We start from the raw sequence: 20,965 nt of genomic DNA on the forward strand, positions 1-20,965 counted from the left end.
GATAATTTCAAGAAGCTCTGTACTTCTTATGACACCTTTCTTAGTGTGTTTGGTTTGTTTGCCCTTAATAAAATCTACACACACATTGAGATCAGTTTGGGAGAATCACATCTTTTACTAGTCTCTCTAACCTTTCTCTGGAAATGTGTCCCAGCAATTTATGTCACAGATTTGAGGAATTTTCATTAATTAGGCCACGTTTAGTACCAATACTACGATGCAAGGTGAGAAGGGTTTCAACAAATTCATCATGAAGGTTAAATTTGTACAAATCATCAGAAAGAATACCGAAACCAACCAAAGAGGTATTCTTAAATAAAGTAAAACTTTGATTCCCAAATTTTATGAAATATCATCAAGACAAGTTTAGGCAAAGAGACTAAATTTCTAGAAAGAGAAGGAACATAAAATGTTTGAAATAAACCTATGTGTTTATTGGTATCTAGAAATAAACGATAAGTACTAATGACTTCAATTGGTGCTTTCACCATATTTCCCATCAATACAAAATTCTCATTTGGATTTATGGTTTGGATTGAAAGAAATCTCTACATCGTATTTGAAATATGAGTAGTAGCCCCAGAATTAAGCCACCAAGTATTAGAAGGAACTTCAATTAGGTTTGATTTGAAACATACATAAATATAACTTTTAATCAAAGATTTTCCTTTTTTTTTTTTTTGAACCATTGCCTACGTTTTGGGCAATCTTTCTTAAAATGTCCTAACTTTTTACAAAAGTGACATTTATAATTGCCATTTTCCTTCTTTTGAGGCTAACTAGTTGGATTAGGATCACTTGCTTTGCGTGATCCATGCTTTAAGCCTTTTTTAGGCTTCCTCCATTTTCTTTCAGCTTCTTGATTTATAAGATGAATTGAATGTTGCTTAAGTTGCTTGAGTCTTGCCTCTTCTTGATTAAGCATAATGGCCAATTGATTTACATTCCACTTATCTTTCATAGCGTTGTAATTAATTTGAAATGGCCCATACTGAGGAGGTAAGGAATTCAATATAAATTGAACGAGAAAAAACTCATCCACATTCATCCCTAGAGTCTTTAATTGAGCAGCCAAATTAGTCATTTCAATGGCATGCTCCTGTATCCCACGCTTACCATTAAATTTCATGGTGGTAAGTTTAGCCATTAATGTCCTTGCAAGGGATTTGTCAGCTATTTTGAAACAATCATCCACATTTGAAAGGAATTCTTTTGCACTGCCAGTTTTAGGAAGTGTTGTCTTGATATTGTTTGTTATGGTCATTCGCATAAACATAATACTTAGTCTATTTGATTTTTCCCATGCTTTGTATCAATAAGAGCAGACGGTTTCTCAGATCCAAGTGCTATATCAAGATCCAGTACACCAAGGTGAAACTGAACCTGTTCTTTCCAATCTGAGAAGTTTGTTTCATTTAGCATGGGAATAGATGAAGCATGCGAATGTAGTGAAACAGGGACTAATACTGTAAACAAAGTAATAATATATGCTCACTACATTAGTGCTAAGAGTTATCGATTAAGGAACAATAAACCAAAATGAAACACATGTTTAAACAATGATAAATAGTATTACCGTGATCACCTCTGGGCTATTCTTATGGTATACTATTAAACAGTTATGGTGACTCCCTTTCACCTAATAGGACTAATTAATAAAATATTCATGATTAAGTTGGTCCGTTACGTTTGGGTATCCATTTCAATCTCAACCATGAATATCCATCAACTATCCTATTCCAATTTATTAATCACTTGAAAGTGGTGCACCTTTGGGCCAACCTAATATTCTTGTGATTAAAAATTGTGATTTACGAAGTCATTAATTTTTAACACTAGGGAATATGTGTTGAATTTCAATTATTTTGACTTGTTATCTATGCATCTTTCTGATTGGGCCACTTTGATGACTACCAATATGTATCAAAATACAGGTTCCAAATCAAAATTAATGGCTTTGCATAAACATTAAATTAATGGGATACAATATAGCAATACAAATATAAACGTTTGTGCTATACATATTTACATCAAAACAAATAAGTCCCTCCTTTCATAAAAGACATCAATGAAATATTTGATAGAACAGTAAGTTATAGTCTTGAAAATATTAGTAGTTTATTACAACATAAAATAAACTAAATTCAACAATTCAACATTCATTTCCTTTAAAAGAGTGAACATGAGGCGGAAAAATTAATAAAAACAATAATTGACAATCTCAAAGTATAAAAGAGTTCATACCATAACTATTCATGAATGTTAGATGATATTATATTCTCAATTTAAGATTTGAGTTTTTAACATTAAACATTAAAGTTGTAAATTTTTAAATTAACAATTAAATAGACTAGAACCAAATATCGTAGAAATTTGTAATGCCCCAAAGTTATTAACTAATGGAAAAACAAATTTCATATTATCCAAACTTGAACCATGATCATATAGAAGACGTTAATTGCTTTCACAAATCCTAAATCACAATCATGATAATGAAAACTCTAATTGTTTATAAATCTTTTAATGTAAAAACGTGATAATTCTAAAACACAAGTTCTGATACCACATGTAAATGTTTTCTTTATGTTGTTAAATTATAAACAACCATAATATAAATTCTAGGATCTTGAATTATCATGATTTCAACAGGCCTTAATCTCCTTTTCCCTATGTGCTCCTTACCCTTCAAAACCTTGATCCACACTCTATCGCCTTACGGTCACAAACTTCTAGGCATTTCCTTTTTCAAAACTAGCCAAAAGGCTTGCTCTCAGCTAACAGTGAAATGGCTCAATCCAAAAAACGGGCTCTCAGGTTTGGTTACTACCCTCATACTAATTAAACTCCGCATTACGTCATGGCATTGGACTACCCTAGCACTAATGCCTGACATTAATGAGACTTGCCACTATTTGAATCTACAACTTCTAAACTCACAAGTATAATGAATCACAAAAATTTCTTATCACTAGACCACCTCATCAGTCTAGAGGAACCCAAGTTAAGCTAGTTGTGGAAGTTGGATTTGGAATTTTAATGTGAGTTGGCTAAAAGGATTTTCAAAGGCAATTGGGTACACCGTTAAGATAGCAGCCGAGATCGGGCTTTCATGAAGGGCTTTAAATGGTTGTTGACGTCAAAGGGTACTTATTGCATAATTTAATTATTTAACTTGATCTATGATGTGCAATTAATACCCTTTGACATTAACAAAAATTGCTGAGACTAGTAACGTAGGCTTGTCACAAAGAAGCTTATGAGTGTGTTCACTAGTTAGCACACATGGGAAAAGACCCACCTCAACTTTATTTTCCTTTTCTTTTCTGTTAGATGAACGTTTTTTTTTTTGGATAAAGTTAGATGAACGTGTTAAGTTTACTTCATGCAGACTTTTTCAGAGTTAGTGTGCTATATCGAACTATTGCTATTTAGTTCTTTTTTTTTTCCCCCATAATTTGCCAAAAAACATTCCTTAGTTGATCTCATTTATAATTTTGGTTATGTGAACAAAAAAGACCATCTTACATGTTTTGATAGTAAACATGAATTAAATCTAGGGTCATATCATACATTATGTAATTATTTGTTAATTTCATGTTATTTAGCAACTTTTTATTAGATTAATATTTCAAAAAATCCTAAATTTAGATACTTATTTTATTTGTTTTTCACGTGCACTCCAAATTGTGTATTAACTAGATGTTATTTATTATTCGATTTATAAACTCGAGTTTGTATATAATTTTAAAATAGAAAAAAAAAATTGAAATTTCAACATTTTATAGATGGGATAGCTATTCATATTGAATAGAAATCCTCTATCCCACTCTAGTTGTTTCATTTTATATTCCACCAATTATAGTATGTCACTATGTTATGTGTTTGAATTTTATTTTTCATTTTAAATTTTAGTTACTTTATAATGAATGAAAAAAAAAAAGATATGTCAATTTGTTATTTGTAGAGTATAAGGAACCAGTTTGAATAAACTATTTTAGAAAGTGCATTTTAAAAAAAAAAAAATAGTAGTTTTAACTTTTAAGCGTTTGGAAAAACTTATGAAAAGGGATTGTTTTTATTAATTGAAAATTTAGGTATTTTAATTTAAACTACCGTTTCAAGTGCAAATGACCAAAGAGGACCAAAGTGGAACACTCAAAATAGGGTAAAGGATCATGTTGATATTTTGCTTTAAAATTTTTTGGAGCATCATTGAGTTAGTATAGGAATTTCCACCCTTATAGGCTCCCTTGGCTTGGTTAGTTAACCAATAAAACAAAAATTTAGAATCATCATAAAAATTGAGCCAACAATTTTTATTCGAAGTATGCTTGTGTGACCAGCTAAGAAAGAAATCAGCAGCCTATGGTGGATTAATTGGCCGAAAAGTGAAAAAAAAATTATACAATTGTGAGATCTGTAACCAATGGACCACAATTATTCAAGTTCTATTATGGATGGCAATCCTCATAATTTAAATAGAGATATTTGCATTAGAGCCACCATTTAATTAATTATATGAGAAAATTAATATTTTTATTAGTTAAAATAATACGATATTTGTTCAATATCAGGTTTTTCCGTCCCACGACTCGTTCAATTCTGATGACCGTGTATGTACAGGTGTTAGGTGGTGTTTGGAAACAAGTATAAGATATGGAGTCACCACCAATCTTAGTTTTAAGGGTCCTGAGGTCCTTTAACCTAAACTAGACAAAATTATGCTTTAAACCAAAAGCATAAAATCAAGACATCGATTAAGCATGAAGGAGCTGGTAGACGAAAAATTATTATTTACACTTGGAGGACTGCTAATGTGGTCCTCCTTGACCAATGAGATGATGTTATCTATGCAAATATATGTGTAAGCTTCCTAATCAGCACAAGGAATAAAAAATAAAAATTACCAGATGATATCACATTTACATAAATAACAACATTTTATTGGTTGGAAGGTCAGAGAGAACCACGTCAGCCGTCCTCCTGGTAGACCTAATAATTTCTCGTGGTAGACACCATACAAGTTACAACATCTGTCAAAAGATGGTAACTAATTTAGTCCATCCCTTGTACTATTCAATGTAAAATAAATTAAAGCATTTGATTTAGCCTTGGGAACTCCTATCCTATGATATTGTGCATGCATCAACAAGTGGGGTGTCATCAATGGATTTAATTTGTTGAGGTTGATTGAAAACAAAACATGTTTTGTAATTTGAAAACGGAGAGTTGTCAAACGAATTACTCTTTTATTTTATTAACCATCATTTAGATTACATTACTAGTTTGTTTGTTTGTTTTTATTTTTTAGTAGATCACATTGCCTATTTCAGAGTAATGCAGTTTGGGATAAGGATCCTTTCCATTTCAAACTGAAATGGAAGTATCTATTTAAGGGTCATGATTTAAAGTAGAGTAAATTTTAAGGTCTAGATTGTGCCAATGTATTTAAAATTTAACTATGGTTAAACTAAACCAAAATTATAAGTTTTTAAATGAGTTGGCTCAATCTAAACCCTAAATTTACCCAAGTTTAAATCATGGCCCACATATGGAAACTCACCATTTCACTTGAAAATGGGCATTTTTTTCCAAACAGCATGAATTTTGGAAATATTTAGGAAAAAAACATCCAGTCAAACTTATTTGGTTATATGGCATGTTTGTTGAAACTCAAATTTGTCAAACTTGAGTTCCAAGCATTATGAATCTGATCGAATATAATGCTTGGAACTCAAGTTTAGTTTAGTCAAGTTACAATCTATGAAGCACGGACGCAGTTGGGAGGGTGCTGCACCCAAGTCCAATGCGGCCCAACGCGGGACGCGGCTGCCCGCGCGTCAATGCTACGTTTGAGCTTTTTTTTTTTTTTTTTTTTTATGGATTCGCACTAACTTGGCTTCGATTCGCGCCAAACAATGCAAATTCGGCCAGAATCAAGCCGTATCGGCCGAATCAGGTTGTATTGGACGACAACCGAAACAGACCGATATGGCCAAAATCGGCCTTGAATTATGCCGGAACATCCAAAATCGGCTTTGAATGAGGCCCAAACATCCTAAATCTATCATTCTTTAATTTATTCTGAATATTTGTTACTTCTTTTGTGTTTTCTTTTTTGTTTTGTGTTTTGTTTTGTGTTTCTTGCCTACTTCTTTCTTTGTTTTGTGAATAAGGCATAGTAATGTGTTTTTTAAGAATATTTTAATAGTAAAAATATATAGAAAATATAAATAAAATTATTTTAAATAATTTTTTAATTGCCGCACCCGTACCTAACTTTTTCAAAAATTGCTAAGTTTCACACCTGCACCCGAATCCGGAAACACACCCGTGCTTCATAGGTTACAATTGAAACTCAAGTTCCAAAAATGTGCTACATAACTAAATAAGTTTGATTAGGTGCTATTTAACAAAAGTTTCCTAAAATTATACTATTTAGCAAAAAAATTCCTTGAAAATGGACACTCTCATTTGTAGTTTTTCGTTTGTCGTTTAACAATGACCAGGTCTATTTGAAAAGGGTGTACACAATTACGTAATCTTTATCTAACCAGACTACACAAACAAAACAAATTCATACTTAAAAAAATAAGTTCATCTTGCATTTTCATGAGGATATGAATAAAGTCATGAAGAGACAACAACAGAAAATAGGCTGAAATTCATTACAGAATTGTGAATGATGATGCTGAAAAATCACCAATGAGCCACACGGTCTTCATACACTCGAAATAACACCTACACAATAACAAGAAGAGAAGACCTAACAAAAAGCATCGGTGTGGTGCCAACCAAATACCCTCTAAAGGTCATGTTAGAACTTTTCTCACAACTCTAGAGTGCCGAGCTGGGGTGAATTATGCATACCTTGGTTTGTGAGGGTATTGGGGTTTTTATAGTAGTAGAGGGTTGACATGTCTTCCTTGAATTAAAAGTCTTTTCCTTATAGGAATCCTGATAAGCATATATTGCAGAATTCTTTCCTTGTAGGAGACTAACACTAAGCGTGGGGTACAAGACATTTCCTTATATACTCATGCATGGTAATCAAGTCAAGATTATGTTAGAACTGTCAGCGTTAGTGGTGTCAACTTTCCATCCTCCCTTCATTAACCTCGTTAGCTTAAAGCCATAGACTTCCTACTACCTTGTTGATGGACATAAGCAAAGCCGACGGGTTGGTTTGGAATGTCATTCTATGCCTTCCCTTTGGTGAGCATATATTTACTATTTTATCCTTATCAGCTGCCCTTTACTCCATATCCTCGTCAGCTAAAACTAGCGGGTTATGGAGTTATATTTTCATTGCTAATTTTCTACTTGGCCAGAAGAGAAGGAAAATCATTTATGGGTGACTCCTTGAGTAGCCATCATTAAATGCTCGAACACGTGGAGCATTCTAGTTGGCTCTGCTTCTAGACGAGGGTATCGCTTCGTCTTCCGTGCATTTTCTCTCTTATATATAACCCGCCTCTCCTCCTCATTTCTCCTATTTCATCCTTACTGATTTCTTGAGAGAAGACTCGTCTCCTTGACTTCGTCAACTTGTTTACTTTGTCGCTTGTGCTGCTATCATCTCTTTAGAAACCGTCACTCACTCAAGAGACTTGTAAGTTTTCTCTCCTTTTCCTTGCATTTTTTGTTCTAATTGATTAACTCCATAACGAAGCCGTCATCTTATGTCCTTAGAATGACTCCGTCACTTGTAGGTAGTCAGATGACAACTGACGCGTCGAGTGATCAGTTGTCAGTCCGCAATGGAGCGAGCTACGATAAGGTATTCTTTTCAGGTCATAAGTCTGAGGGCTTTTCCTGGTCGTCAAAGAGGCAAATGTTAGCCCAATCTCCCAATGAGGAAGTTGGTAGTTATGGAGAGGGAGGTGAGGAAGGAATATTAAGTGAGGAGGGTGAAGAGGAGAGGGATAATGACAGAGAAGGAGATGAAGGTGATGAAGAGTCTTGTGAGGAAACTTCAGGAAGTCCTAGAGTCAACCGTCCCTTCATTCTTCCCAAGGAATGGGTCGTCAATAAATTTCTACCAAAGATGATTGAAAGGGATTTTAAGGAATTGCGTACCCATTACCAAATCCCAGACCACATCCCCATCCATCTTCCTAGAAAAAATGAAAATTGCTATACATGGAGGACTGCAGACATTGGTATGTACGACGCTATGTTTGCTGCGGGGCTTAGACTACCATTGACGACTTTGCTTCATCAGTTGGCTAATTTCCTGGGGTTGTCCGTCAGTCAGATCACTCTGAATGCCTAGAGGATCTTCATAAGTGCTGAGATTCTATGGAGTCGTCTAAGTGGAGGAAACCGTCAGCTTTCGTTGGACGAGTTCTTCTATTGCTACAGACCTCAACACATCGCTTCTTCTAAAGGGACATATCATTTTGCCGCCCGGGAGAAGGATTTGAAACTAGTGTCTGATATGCCAGATTCTAACAGAAACTGGAAAAGCAAATACTTTTTTGTTGAAGGGACGGATTGGGTGTGTCGTCAGAAGGAATGGGAGATGATGCCCCGTGGTTATTTTGACAATACTTGGGCTTTGGTCAAGGATTCAGGTTGATCCCACCTGCTTTTTTATTTTTTTTATTCATTCTAAGCTTTTATTCGTCCTCATATTACAGAAAAGCAGGAAGAGTTTATTCGCCGGGTAATAGAAATCTCGTTGGGCGAACGGAAGTGTCGGGATCTCATTACACTTGACACTTTGTATGCTTATTGTGGGGGCCCTGAGCCAACATTAGAAGCTTGTAGACTAGATGAATACTCTTGCCGATGTAAGCAAATTTTCTACCATCCCCATCATTTTTGTCCTTATCGTCGGCTTTTTCTAATGCACATCTGTTGTCTTTGCAAAAATGGAGGCAGCTAAGCAAAGGGTGAGGGCTACTGCTGCACGTCAAAAGGAAGAAAGGGAGGCTAAGGGAGAGTTGGCATCTTCATCAGCCCCCAAAGCCGCCACTAAGGGTTCAACCAAGAGGAAACCTGATGAAAAGGACGATTGTCCTCTTAAAAAGGTAGCCATTACTCCTGGAGTTGTGCCCCTAAAGAAGTCACCCCCTAAGTCAAGCCACAGTGCAAGGAAGGGGATGATGACTTCTTCTGGTCTCGTCACTGAGGGACCCCATTGCCTACTTACCCATAAAGACTATGCTGTCGAGGAAGTAAAGCCTTTTATAAAACTGACGGATATAGATCCCTATGCTTAACTAGGGACGTAGGACTTGGGGGCGTCAGCTCTTTTTGATCTAACACGGGTAAGCCTTCTTCCTTGGTTAGCTTTTATCTTATCTTTTTCTTGTTTATTACCTGATGACTGTATCCTTTTTAGGCCTTGGTATGTGTAAAGGCATTCAGGACCGGTGTGTGGCCAAGGAGGGTGTAGTCACCCGAGTTAGGAAGTACAATGCTAACTTGATGGACTAGCAAGGGTAGTATAAGGAGGCCGTCCGTCTTCTGAATGTCGACTTAAAGAAGATGAGGGAGAAGCTGGAAGAGGTAGGTCGTCAGAAGGAGAAGCTAGAGGAAGAGCTAACAACCTTACGCAAGCAAGTGGAAAAGGCTGGGACTGATGCGGTTCAGGAATTCAAGGCATCGCAATCATTCATCGATTCTTATGCTGAGTATTTCGACACTAGGTTTGATGATTGTCTTAAGTAAGTTGCGTTAGCCTTCCCAGAGTTGGACCTATCCGAGATTACTTTGGATGATCCTATGCCAACGACTCCTGCTAGCGACACCGTCGTTGAGGAAGGTGACGAGCCCACCAACTCGGACCTTATTCTCAAAGGCGATGGCATCATTTTAGCTCAGCCTGCTATAAATCCTCTCGTTCCTGCTTCCAACCCCTCCGTTGAGCTTTTAGATGTAGAAGATCTTCTTGCTTAAGATAAAGATGTCGGGATCTCCAAGGATGCTCCTGCTGCTTAATTATGGCCTTATTTTTGTAACTTTCATATTCTATATAATTTGCAAACAATGTGTTTAAGTGCCCGTTTGTTTTTGGCCTTTTATTTGTAAGTAGTTTACTTTTATTTGTATCTGTCGTTTTTTAACATGTATGTATTGCTCCTTGTGTTTGTTTGCTTACGCTTTCGTAAGTTAGAGACAAACCTGTCTGCTTTATGTGATAGACTTGTCTACTTAGGGACGTTTACTTTGTAGACTAATGACTATTTTCTAGCCGTTTATTGACCTCTTCGGCTTAACCATGGATCAAGACTTAATAGTATTGATTTGTCCACTTTCGTGCATAATTGCGGACCTGTCTATTTAGTTATAGGTCCGTCCACTGTCTTGGGGACTTTATAATTTGTTCTTTTTGGAGAGAACTTACCTATTTCAAGAACTGATGAATCTGTCTACCTTATAATCTCGTCAACTTTCATGGGCGTCTGACTTGTGGACTTGGGAAACTTATCCTCTGTTAAATAATGGTATTTTCATGAAGCCGTCAACTTCAATGACCACCTAAGTAAATTGCGATTTAGTGAAGCTGTCAGCTCCAATGACCACTTCTAAGTGAATGGTAATTTTATGAAGATGCCAGCTTTAATGACCTCGTCCACTTTATTAAGTAATGGATTCGTCCACTTTATGGACCAGCAAACCCGTCCACTTTATGGACTTTTAGTTGTCCCTTCTAGGGACTTTAACAACATTTCATCCTCTTGGGATGAAGTTGCCCATGTCATGGGCTTGAATAATAAAGTCGTTTACTTTATGGACTTAATAATATCGTCTACTTTATGAATTTTAACAATGTCATCCACTTTATGGACTACACATTAAGGTCGTCTACTTTGTAGACCCGTCCACTTTGTGGACTTACTATATGGGTTTAACATTGTTTCACCTTTTTTGGGGTGAAGTTGTCCATTTTATGGACTTAATCTTCTTTGTAGCCTCGTCCACTTTATGGACTTAAATTTTCTGTAGATAAACACCTTAGCCATATCTGAATAAACTCCTCTTATTATGATAAACCATGCATTCGTAGAAAAAGTAGTTCTTTAAAGGAGAAGACTTGCCCTTTGGGCTTAAAAAGAGTTATTGTAGCGAAGAATAAAGCAAATAGAAAAACTGAGGAGTTTAGCTAAAACTAACTAAGGTAAGCTAGAAATAAAGGGGGTGCCACTCTTCATGCCATCCTCTTTACTGGTAGTACTTTCGTAGGTACTCAATGTTCCATGGATGGTGCAGTTTTTGTCCGTCTAGTGTCTCCAGGTGGTAGGTGCCTTTCCTTTACCATGACATGATTTAGTAAGGTCCTTCCCAGTTAGGGCCGAGCTTCCCTTGGGTAGGATCTCTAGCAGCACCTATGACCTTCCTTAAAACGAGATCTCCAACCTGAAAGTCTTCGTGTCGAACCCGAGAGTTGTAGTGTTTAGCCATGCTATCCTGGTACTGTGCGACCCTTTGTTCTGCTGTCGCCCTGACTTTGTCAACTAGATCAAGCTGTAGATGTATAGCCTCGTCATTTCTGCTTTCATCATGATTGTCCACCCTATAGCTTGTGAGTCCAACCTCAACTGGAATGACTGTTTCACTCTTGTATGTTAGCCGAAATGGTGTCTCTCCCGTAGGAGTCCGTGCTGTTGTCCTGTATGCCTATAGTATGCTCAACAACTCTTCAGGCCATATGCCCTTTACCCCTTTGAGCCGAATCTTGATAATTTTGAGCAAGGATCGGTTCGCGACTTCAACTTATCCGTTAGCTTGAGGGTGGCCGGAGAGGAGTAGTGATTTCTGATTCCTAGTTGTGAGCAAAAGTCCCAGAAGAAGTCGTTATCGAATTGTTTCCGATTGTCTGAGACTAAGATCTAGGGATCCCAAACCTGTATATGATGAACCTCTATACGAAGCTTCGCACGTTCCTTTTTGTAATGGTGGCTAAGGCTTCAGCTTCCACCCATTTTGTGAAGTAGTCTATACCCACGATTAGGAACTTTAGTTGTCGCACCGCTATTGGAAACGGCCTCATGATGTCTAACCCTTACTGGGCGAATGGCCATGGGGCTATTATGGGGGTCAACTTTTCGAACAGCTGTCTGATGATATTGCTGAATCTTTGGCATTTGTCACAGGTTTTGACATAAGTCTGGGCGTCTTTTTGCATGGTAAGCAAGTAGTATCTTGCTCGAATCAGTTTGTGTACCAACGATCGTGATCCTAAGTGGTTTCCGCAGATCCCTTCATGGACTTCTCTTATGACGTAATCCGTTTCCTCAGGACCCAAACAACTTAGGTATGGGTGGGAGAAGCCTCTCTTATACAAGATGTCCTTTATTAAGACGAATCGCACTGCTTGGACCTTCAGCTTTCTTGTGGCCTCCCTTCTGTCTAGTAAGATGTAATTTTTCAAGTAAGAGACTAACGGTGTGGTCCAATTGCTCTCGGAACCTATCTCCTGCATATCGACTGAATCTATTAGTGGAGAAAGCTGAATGAAAGAGAGTACGTTATCAAGAGTAGTCATATGTTCGGCTGAAGCAGCTTTGGCAAGGCGGTAGGCTTGCTCGTTTTCTTCTCTAGGGATTTGGATAATATTGGCCTTCAACTCGTCTACCCTTCTCCTTACTTGGCCCAGATCTCTCTTCATTCTTTCACTTCTGCATTCATAATCCCCGTTTACTTGGTTAGTGACGACCTAAGAGTCACAGTAAAGAACCACGCTTGCCACTCCTGCTACCTTGGCGAGGTCAATCTCTGCCACTAAAGTTTCGTACTCCGCTTCATTGTTGGTGGTAGAGAAGTCAAGGCGGACCATACATTCGATCTAGTCTCCTTCAAAAGAGAGAAGCATGACATCTACACCTCTGACCTACTTGTTGGATGACCTGTCTATATGTATACTCCACTGTGGACATTCATCTGCCCCTTTGTCTTCTCCATTGGTGAATTCTGTTATGAAATCAGTGACGACCTGCCCTTTAATAGCGGTGCGCGGGTGATACTAAATGTCAAACTCGCTCAACTCTATCACCCATAATGTCAATCGACCAACGGCTTCAGGGTTGCTCATCACTCTTCATAAGGGCTTGTCGGTTAGGACGATCACCGTATGGGCCTAGAAGTATGGCTTGAGTTTGCGGGCTGCCGTAATTAAAGTAAAGGCGAGCTTTTCCATTGGTGGATACCTTTCCTCTACATCACGAAATGCCCGGCTGGCGTAGTATACGGCTTCTTCTCTGATCAAAGCAGCGCTGACGGCTACCGGGGAGACAACCAAATAGAGAAAGAGCTTTTCCCCGAGTTGTGAAGGACTTAATAGTGAAGGGGAAGAGAGGTAAGCCTTCAGCTCCTCAAATGCTTGCTGACACTCAGCAGTCCACTCGAAAGATTTCTTCGGCATGTGAAAGAAGGGTAGACATTTATCTGTCACCCTTGATACGAACCCGTTTAGGGCGGCTATTTTACTGTTTAAACTCTGCACTTCTTTTACGTTCTTTGGGGGGGCCATCTCTATTATGTCCCTGATCTTGTGTGGGTTGCCCTCGATATCTCTTTGAGATACCATAAAGCCTAGGAATTTTTCCGCTGTCACTCTGAATGCACACTTACTCGGATTAAGCTTCATGTTGTAGGAGCGAAAGGTGTCGAATGTTTCTTCGAGATCCTTTAGGTGGTCCTCTTCTCTTTATCTTTTTACCAACATGTTGTCGATGTAGACCTGAAAATTCCTTCCGATTTGGTTTGCAAACATCTTGTTCATGAGCCTTTGATATGTTGTGCTCGCGTTCTTAAGGCCGAATGACATTACTTTGTAACAAAGAAGACCTTGGTCGGTGACAAATGAAGTCTTCTCCTAACCCGTTTCATTCATCTGGATCTGATTTTATCTTGAAAAGGCATCCATGAAGCTTAGTAGCTGGTGCTGGGCCGTAAAGTCTACTAGTACATCGACTCGAGGGAGAGGGTAGCTATCCTTGGGACATGCTTTGTTTAGATCCGTAAAGTCTACGCACATCCTCCATTTTTCACTGGCTTTCTTGACCATCACCACATTTGCTAACCAATCAGGGTAGTATACTTCCCTAATGAAGCCTGCCTTTCGTAACTTGTCGTCTTCTTTTGCTATTTTCTCGATCTTGTTCTTGGGCAAACACTCACTTCTTCTGTCGGACGGGTAGAAAAGAGGGCAAAACATTTAGCCTGTGTACCATGACTAAAGGGTCAATTCCCGGCATATCTTTATAACTCCAGGCAAACACGTCCTGATTCTCCTTAAGGAAAGTTACGAGAGCTAAGCGAACCGTTAGGCTGGCGAGAGTGTCAATCCTCGTGGTCCTGTCTAATCTGGAGCTATCGAGGGGTATCTCCTCGAGCCTCTCTACAGGTTCTACCCCTGTCTGTTGTTCTTCTATGCTTATGGTTTGTAAATGGTTGTCCATTTCCAGCATCGCAATATAGCATTCACGCGTAGCTATTTGGTCCCTTTGCAATTCCTCTACTCTGTATTCAGTGGGGAATTTGATCATCAAGTGGTAGGTTGAAGTTACGACCTTCCACGAGTTAAGGGAGGTCGCCCTATGATGGCATTGTAGGCAGAGGAGCAATCGACAACAAGGAATGTAACATCCCTAGTGATTTGCTAAGGATAATCTCCAATGGTGATGGGTAATGTGACTGCGCCTAGGGGGTATACCTTTGTTCCTCCAAATCTGACAAGTGGAGCGTTGGTTAGAACTAGCCGCTTTCTGCTGATTCGCATTTATTGGAATGCTGGGTAGTAGAGAATGTTTGTAGAGCTTTTGTTATCGACCAAGACTCGGTATATGTTATAGTCTCCTACTTGGATACTAACGACGAGCGCGTCGTCATGCGGATGGTGAAGACGTCGGGCATTTTCTTCCGAGAAACCAATAATAGGGCTGTTGACCCGCAGCATCTTCGGGATGACGCCAATGAGCTGGACGTTCTGGACCATTCTGAGGTAAGTCTTTCGAGCCTTTTTTGATGAGCTGGTGGTGGTTGTTGTGCCCCCCACAATCATCCTTATATCTCCTAAGGGTTGTTTGGGACGCTCGTTGTCTCGTCGGGGAACCTACTTTTAAGGAGACGAATTTGCTCTCTCCCTGCTAACGAACTTCTGTAACTTCTCTTGCCTAATGAGGGCTTCAATCTACTGTTTTAAGTCGTAACAATCGGCTGTGTTATGACCGTGATCGCAGTGGAAACGACAGTATTTGTCTCTTGACCATATGTTGGGATCTCCCTTCAGCTTTCCAGGGAAAGTCAAGGCTCCCTCGTCCTTCATTTGCATTAGGACTTGGTCGATTGGGGTGGTCAGTGAACTGAAGCTCATGAATCCCCCCGCAGGGGGCTTAAAGCACCTATCATCCCTTCATTCTTCGGTTCTTGCCATCTTCCGTCCTCTGTCCTGTCAGGTATCTTCCTGCCTTTCTCTCCTCTTAGGCTTTTCTTCGCGAGCCAGTAACGCATTTTCGGCATTCATGTACTTGGTGGTCCTATAAAGCACATCTGACATAGTCTTTGGGTCATTCTTATATAGTGAAAATAAGAACTTACCCTTTCACAGTCCATTCATGAAAGCTGCTACAAGTATTTTGTCGTCAGCTTCATCGATTAAAAGTGCTTCCTTATTAAAGCGGGCTATGTAAGATTTTAGCATCTCATCCTCTCGCTGCCTGATACTCATCAAAAATGCAGTAGACTATTTATAACTGTTCCCCCCAATAAAGTGCGAAGTGAATTGGGTGCTTAGTTCTTTGAAAGTGCTGATGGAGTTAAGCGTCAGCCGGCTGAACCAAATTCTCGCAAGACCCTTCAGCGTTATAGGGAAGGCCCTACACATGGTCTCGTCTACTACTCCTTGAAGATGCATCACGGTCTTGAAAGTCTCTAGGTGATCAAGAGGATCCTTGGCTCCGTCGTAGCTCTCTATCTGCGGCATGCGAAACTTCTACGGTAAGGGGAAGAAGTTGACGGAGGTGGTGAAAGGCGAATCAATTCGGTGGACCAAATCGTTGAGGTCACTGGACACCCATCCTTTGAGGGCGTTCATCATAAGGTCCATTATTTCCTTCATCATCTGCATCTCCGCGACAATGTGGGGTGGAGTTGTGTTAGTGACGGATGGTCGGCTCATGTCTGGCCACTCCAGTCTGCTTAGGGTGTTACTACCTTCCGGCCCCTCTTGGTATCTTCGCTCAGCACTGGTACCTTCTTGGTCCTCCTCCTAAGTGCCATGCCCTGCATTCTTTTGGCGTAGCTGCTCTTCCAGATTGTTGTTTTGCTTAGTGAGGTGTTCCAAGGCTGCAATGAGAGTCTGCACTTGTCTCTTGAGTGCAGTTGGGCGTGGTTTGCCTCCCTAAACGTTATTAGTGGCCGCCATCGAGCGGGTAAGTACCATGCAACTCTTTTGTCCGGGAAGTAATAATATGGCTTACAAATCGCAAGGTTCCCACAGACGGCGCCAACTGATGATGCCGAAAAATCATCAGTGAGCCACACAGTCTTCATACGCTCAAAATAACACTTGCACAACAACAAAATAAGAAGACCTAATAGAGAGCACCGGCGTGATGCCGGACAAATACCTTCTGAAGGTCAAGTTAGAACTTTTCTCACAACTCTAGAGTGCCAGAGCTGGGGTGAATTATGCGTACCTTGGTTTGTGAAGATATTTGGACTTTTATAGTAGTAGAGGGTTGACATCTCTTCTTTGAATTAAAAGTTTTTTCCTTATAGGAATCCTTATAAGTGTATATTGCAGAATTCTTTTCTTGTAGAAGACTAACACTAAGCATTAGGTACAAGACATTTTCATATATACTCATACGTGGTAATCAAGCCAAGATTATATCAGAACCGTCGGCTTTAGTGGTGTCAGCTTTCTATCCTCCTTTCATTGACCTCGTTAGCTTAAAACTGTAGACTTCCTACTGCCTTGTTGATGGACATAAGCAAAGCCGACGGGTTGGTTTGGAACGTCATTCTGTGCCTTCCCTTTGGTGAGCATATATTTACAATTTTATCTTTATCAGTGAAAATACTTGACTTTATTATACAAGCTGTAAATAGGGATTTCGATTCTTTTATACACAGTGCAAATGAGAGACATTAGAATCAACCAATTTTCCCATAAGAAGCAATAAAGTTTTTTTTTTTTTTAGCTACACTAAGTGCTTCTCATCTCAATTCTATTCTATGCATCCATGCGGATGATACACCGAAGACCATCACCTTTAAGCATATACTCAAAGGCCTTGTTGATCTCTAAGAATGGGACTTCATGGGTAATGAACTTCTCCAGCTCAAGCTCTTGTTTACATTATAAATGGTAAGAGTGAGAGCAAACAACACAATCCTTTTGAGCAGGGTAAAAAAAAGACAAAGGCCTTTTCAATTTGACTTTATATATTTACTAAAAAAACCAAGTCATGTACTGTGCAGGTGATTCTTTGAAATAATGAGTAAATAAACAAATTCAGAGAACAAAAAAAGAAAAGAAAAAAGCAGTGATGCTATTTCGGAATTTAAAGAGATCCACTTCAATTTCATTTTATATTCTTAGTTTTTTGTTTTCTTTTATACTCTCTAGATTTGCACGGCCAAAGCACAGTTGAAACTTGCATAACATTCTACTAATCATTTTAATGTCCTTATCTAATTAAATAGTGCAGGCAGTGATGCTCATTGGAACCAAATTCTTACTCCAAGATGAATTTCAACACGTATTTATTAGTACGCAAAATCATGCAATAAATCATACTGAATTAATTTATAAGAGGATTTTTTTTTTTTTTTTGGATAAGCAATTTATATGAGGATTAGCATACCTTGTTCATGTACCTTTCAACCACAAAAGGTAGGTCAGATCGTGGTTTGTAATTGCCAAAAAACGTACCCTTGAGAGTCTTCTCATTTAAGATATTCATTGGATGAGTTTCAAATGCATCATCTTTGTTCGGGACCCCGACAAGTACGGCAACACCCCATCCCTACAAAGAAACATGCACTGCGTCCTAAATCTTTCACCATAATTTTCATCAAATAACTAGATAAAGAGCTCATAGGGAATTACATCATGAACACATTCGAATGCAGAAATCATAGCATTGATACTTCCAGTACACTCAACACTTCGGTCAACTCCTCCACCAGTCATTTCAGCAATCACCTAAAGACAAGAAAAAATGTTAGAGAAATTGTGAAGTTTATATTTGCTTATTCATCACAGAACCAACTTCGACAATATATATATATATATATACAAGGAAAACAACCTCTTGAACAGGCTTGTCATGGTCATTTGGGTTAACAACTCAGTGACACCAAATTTCTTGGCTGTTGTGTTGACAAGAACAAGTAAAATGAGCATATAAAAAAATAATAATAATAATAATTAAAAAAAAAAAAAAAAAAAACAGAAAACAACACTCCCTAATAACACATTGCATGTTAATCTTGTATCTCACTAACCTTCATCAAAACTCTTAGCATTCAGATCAACCCCAATAATCCTTGAAGCACCAGCAACTCTAGCCCCTTCAGCAGCCTAATCATGTAAAACAACAAAAGTAGTCTTCTCATTAGCACAAGCAACAGAGAATTCCAAAAAGAGGTACACCAAAAGAGCTTCAATCCAAAATCCAAAAATTGCTACTGTTGTGCAAGAGTGGAGAGACTCACAGCTAGACCAACAGCCCCCAATCCAAAAATTGCTACTGTTGACCCTTTTTTTGGTTTTGCAACATTCAAGGTAGCACCAAGACCTACAAAACTCAATTTGAACTAATAAGAAAAAGAAATAGACAATCATGTTACATATTATGAAATAACAGAACTACTACTAATGCTGACCTGTAGAGATTCCACAGCTAAGAACACAAACTTTGTCTAGAGGAGCAGCAGGATTAATTTTGGCAACACAACCAACATGTACCAGTGTATTCACTAAAGGTGGAAGTCCCAACAAAATGGTAAATGGGTTGTCCATTAATTGGAAATCTCGACTTGCCATCATTGAGCATCACGCCTCGGTCAGTGTTTATCCTCAGGAGGTCACACATGTTACTCTCCTCTGACTTGTAGTGCTGACACTCCTTGCACTCTCCGATGAAGATAGGAAGCACATGGTCACCAGGTTTGAGGTCGTCACACCCTTACCAATGCTCTCAACAATCCTAAGTACCAAAATCACCAAAAACACAACTACATAGTTAGATAAATGTATTCAATTGTATATGAAAGGAACTGAAACATAATTAAAACTATTTGATTGTAGATCGATTGTTCTAAATCTTATTTCTTTTCTTGAAATGTCCTTACCCGCCAGCTTCATGACCAAATATGCGAGGAAACAATGGAGTCTATACCTGCATATTCAAAAATCAATCAGTTTTAGAATATCTAGCACATAAAGTAATTATTCACCAGAATAACACATGTCTATAGACATGCATAAATTATATATATATATATATATATGATCAAAATGTGATTACCTTTGCTTCCAGAAGTAAACATCAGTGTGGCAGAGGGAGGTGAAGAGGATCTTGAGACGAACCTCCATGGCCTGTGGTGGTGCCACTTCCACTTCTTCTATCACTAGTGGCTTTCCAGCTTCCCATGCTACAGCAGCTGCAATGCACATCCATCAGATACTTAGTTTTCGGGAAAAAAATAAAAAAAAATAAATAGGATGTAGTTTTGACACTGCTAAAACATAAGACTGCCAGCTTGGGGAAAGGTAAAAAGTATGACTACTGTTAAGAACAAAGATGGAATGCCCTCAAATTTTTCCAAAACATTGGACAAACCTGGCTTGCTTGGACAATTGGACTTCATACTGAAATTGCAATGTAAAGCCTAAATTTATAGAAACTTTATTTACAAACTACGAATGTATCAACCTAAACAAGACGATAATAGAAAATGGTCACATTCAATCAATTTCGGTACCTGCTTCAAACTTCTTATGTAGCCCTGTTCCTAATGGTAACTGTTTTTCCTTGTTATTATCTTGTGTCAAACACACACAGGAGTTCAATTTGTATGGGACAATCAAAAGCAAAACATGTCATTGTATTGATTATTATTTTTGGTACACAAATAGTATATCCTATTCCAAAAATTCTAGTTTTTGGGAACGACAAAAGCTCATGGCACATCCTAAAACTAGAAACAGCTCAAGAATTAGCAATTAAACAAAACCTCTAAAATAAAGAAAAAGGTGACAACTCAACAAGGGACAAAGAGTTGAGATCATCACAACAAATGGTATATTAAAAGAACAAAGAAATGGAAAGAAACCCATTGAACAATTACATGACTAAAACTAGGAAACAACAAGAACAACAACAAAGAACACCAGAAAAATGAAAAGGAAGTACCTTTGCAACGTATGACTTGAGCAGCAGTGGTTGAAGACATGTTTTTTAATTTTCTTCACTCTTTCTTGACTTTGATGTTTGAACAGAGATTGCTTGAATTTGTTGTGAAGAGATGGGAATGTTCTGTGAGGGTATTTATAGCGTTTAGAACACAGAGGGTTCCATATATTTGCCTTCCAATAAGGTTCCAACTCCGGGAGGCAAAACCATGATGTGGTATCGCTAGTTTTCAAAATGCAGTAACCAACAGCTCCTTTGTACGTTTCCTTTTTCGATAAACTTTTTTATTACTTTCTATGTATTCTTTTTTTCTTTTCTTTTGTTGGGTAAGAGCTTTCTATGTATTCTTTTTTTTTTTTTTTTGAACTGGAGCTTTCTAGTATTCTTAATTCATAGCATCTGGTTTTCTTAATTCCCAGCATCTAGTTTTCTCTACAACATGCACTTTATATATATATATATATATATTTCGTTGAAGTACTCGTTATCCACTGATTGGAACTTCTCTTCTTTTTTTTTTTCTTTTTTTTTTAATGAATTGGAACTTCTCTTGAGTCTAGACTCTAGATATAATACTATATATAAAC

At 38.2% G+C, this 20,965-nt stretch overlaps 1 protein-coding gene and 1 pseudogene across 1 annotated transcript; both read right to left on the reverse strand.

Moving 5' to 3' along the window:
* Nucleotides 1-775: 775 nt before the first annotated feature.
* LOC112031572 (uncharacterized) lies at nt 776-1,264 on the reverse strand. Its single transcript, XM_024064256.1, has one exon. The coding sequence runs from the start codon at nt 1,262-1,264 to the stop codon at nt 776-778; it is 489 nt and encodes a 162-aa protein (XP_023920024.1).
* A 15,819-nt stretch (nt 1,265-17,083) lies between these two features.
* LOC112031574 (alcohol dehydrogenase 1-like) lies at nt 17,084-20,588 on the reverse strand (annotated as a pseudogene).
* Nucleotides 20,589-20,965: the final 377 nt, after the last annotated feature.

This window comes from Quercus suber, unplaced genomic scaffold (genome assembly GCF_002906115.3).
Source record: "Quercus suber isolate HL8 unplaced genomic scaffold, Cork oak 2.0 scaffold_327, whole genome shotgun sequence".
NCBI lineage: Eukaryota > Viridiplantae > Streptophyta > Magnoliopsida > Fagales > Fagaceae > Quercus > Quercus suber.